This window comes from Eimeria mitis, genomic scaffold (genome assembly GCF_000499745.2).
Source record: "Eimeria mitis Houghton genomic scaffold, Emh_scaff4660, whole genome shotgun sequence".
Lineage (NCBI taxonomy): Eukaryota > Apicomplexa > Conoidasida > Eucoccidiorida > Eimeriidae > Eimeria > Eimeria mitis.
In genome coordinates, this window is record NW_013572964.1 from 404 (window position 1) to 1,413 (window position 1,010).

At 41.3% G+C, this 1,010-nt stretch overlaps 1 protein-coding gene across 1 annotated transcript; it reads right to left on the minus strand.

Annotated features, from left to right (window-relative positions):
• Positions 1-465: 465 nt before the first annotated feature.
• Positions 466-783, minus strand: EMH_0076870 (uncharacterized protein; the record flags this gene model as incomplete). Its single annotated transcript, XM_013499777.1, has 1 exon — positions 466-783. One exon carries the CDS (start codon positions 781-783, stop codon positions 466-468), a length of 318 nt encoding a protein of 105 aa, XP_013355231.1.
• Positions 784-1,010: the final 227 nt, after the last annotated feature.

The following is a 1,010-nucleotide window of genomic DNA, read 5'->3' on the forward strand; positions in this document are numbered from 1 at the left end:
GCTTTGGCTTGTTCTAGTGGTGCTGCTGCTGCTGTTGTTTTTCTTGTTGTTGCGTGCATATATATATATATATATGTATATATATATATATATATACATGTATATATATTTATATATATATATATATACATATATATATATATATATATATATTTTGTTTTATATATTTATATGTGTTAGGCTCTTGATTCTGCTGCTGTTGCTGTTGCTGCTGCTGCTGCTGCTGATGATGATGATGATGATGATAATGTTGCTGCTGTTGCTGTGGTGATGCTGCTGCTGTTCCTGCTGCCGCTGCTGTTGCTGCTCTTGTTAATGCTGCTTCTGCTTCTGCTGCTGCTGCTGCTGCCGCTGTGCTGCTGCTGCTGCTGCTGCTGCTGCTGTGTTTCTGATAGAGGGGAAGGTGCGGCAGCTGCGGATGCTAAGAAAGTCGCTTTACGAGGAATTGGTTAAGAGACACCCAGGTCAGTCTCCTCTCTCCTTTTGTCTCCTCTTCTGTCTCCTTCTGTCTCCTTTTCTGTCTCCTCTTCTGTCTCCTCTTCTGTCTCCTTTTGTCTCCTTTTGTCTCCTTTTCTGTCTCCTTTTCTGTCTCCTCTTGTGTCTCCTGTTGTCTCCTTTTGTCTCCTTTTGTCTCCTTCTGTCTCCTGTCTCCTTTTGTCTCCTTCTGTTTCCTTTTGTATCCTTTTCTGTCTCCTTTTCTATCTCCTCTGTCTCCTTCTCTGTCTCCTTTTCTGTCTCCTTTTCTGTTTCCTCTTCTGTATCCTTTTCTGTCTCCTCTGCCATCTCCTCTATCTCCTTTTCTGTCTCCTTTTCTGTCTCCTTTTCTATCTCCTTCTCTGTCTCCTCTATCTCCCTTTACATCTCCTTTTCTGTCTCCTTTTCTATCTCCTTTTCTATCTCCTTCTCTGTCTCCCTTTCTATCTCCTTTTCTGTCTCATCTATTTCCTTTTCTCTATCCCCTCCTCCACCACCAGCCCTATTCTTTTTTTTTTTTTTTTTTTTTTTTTTTT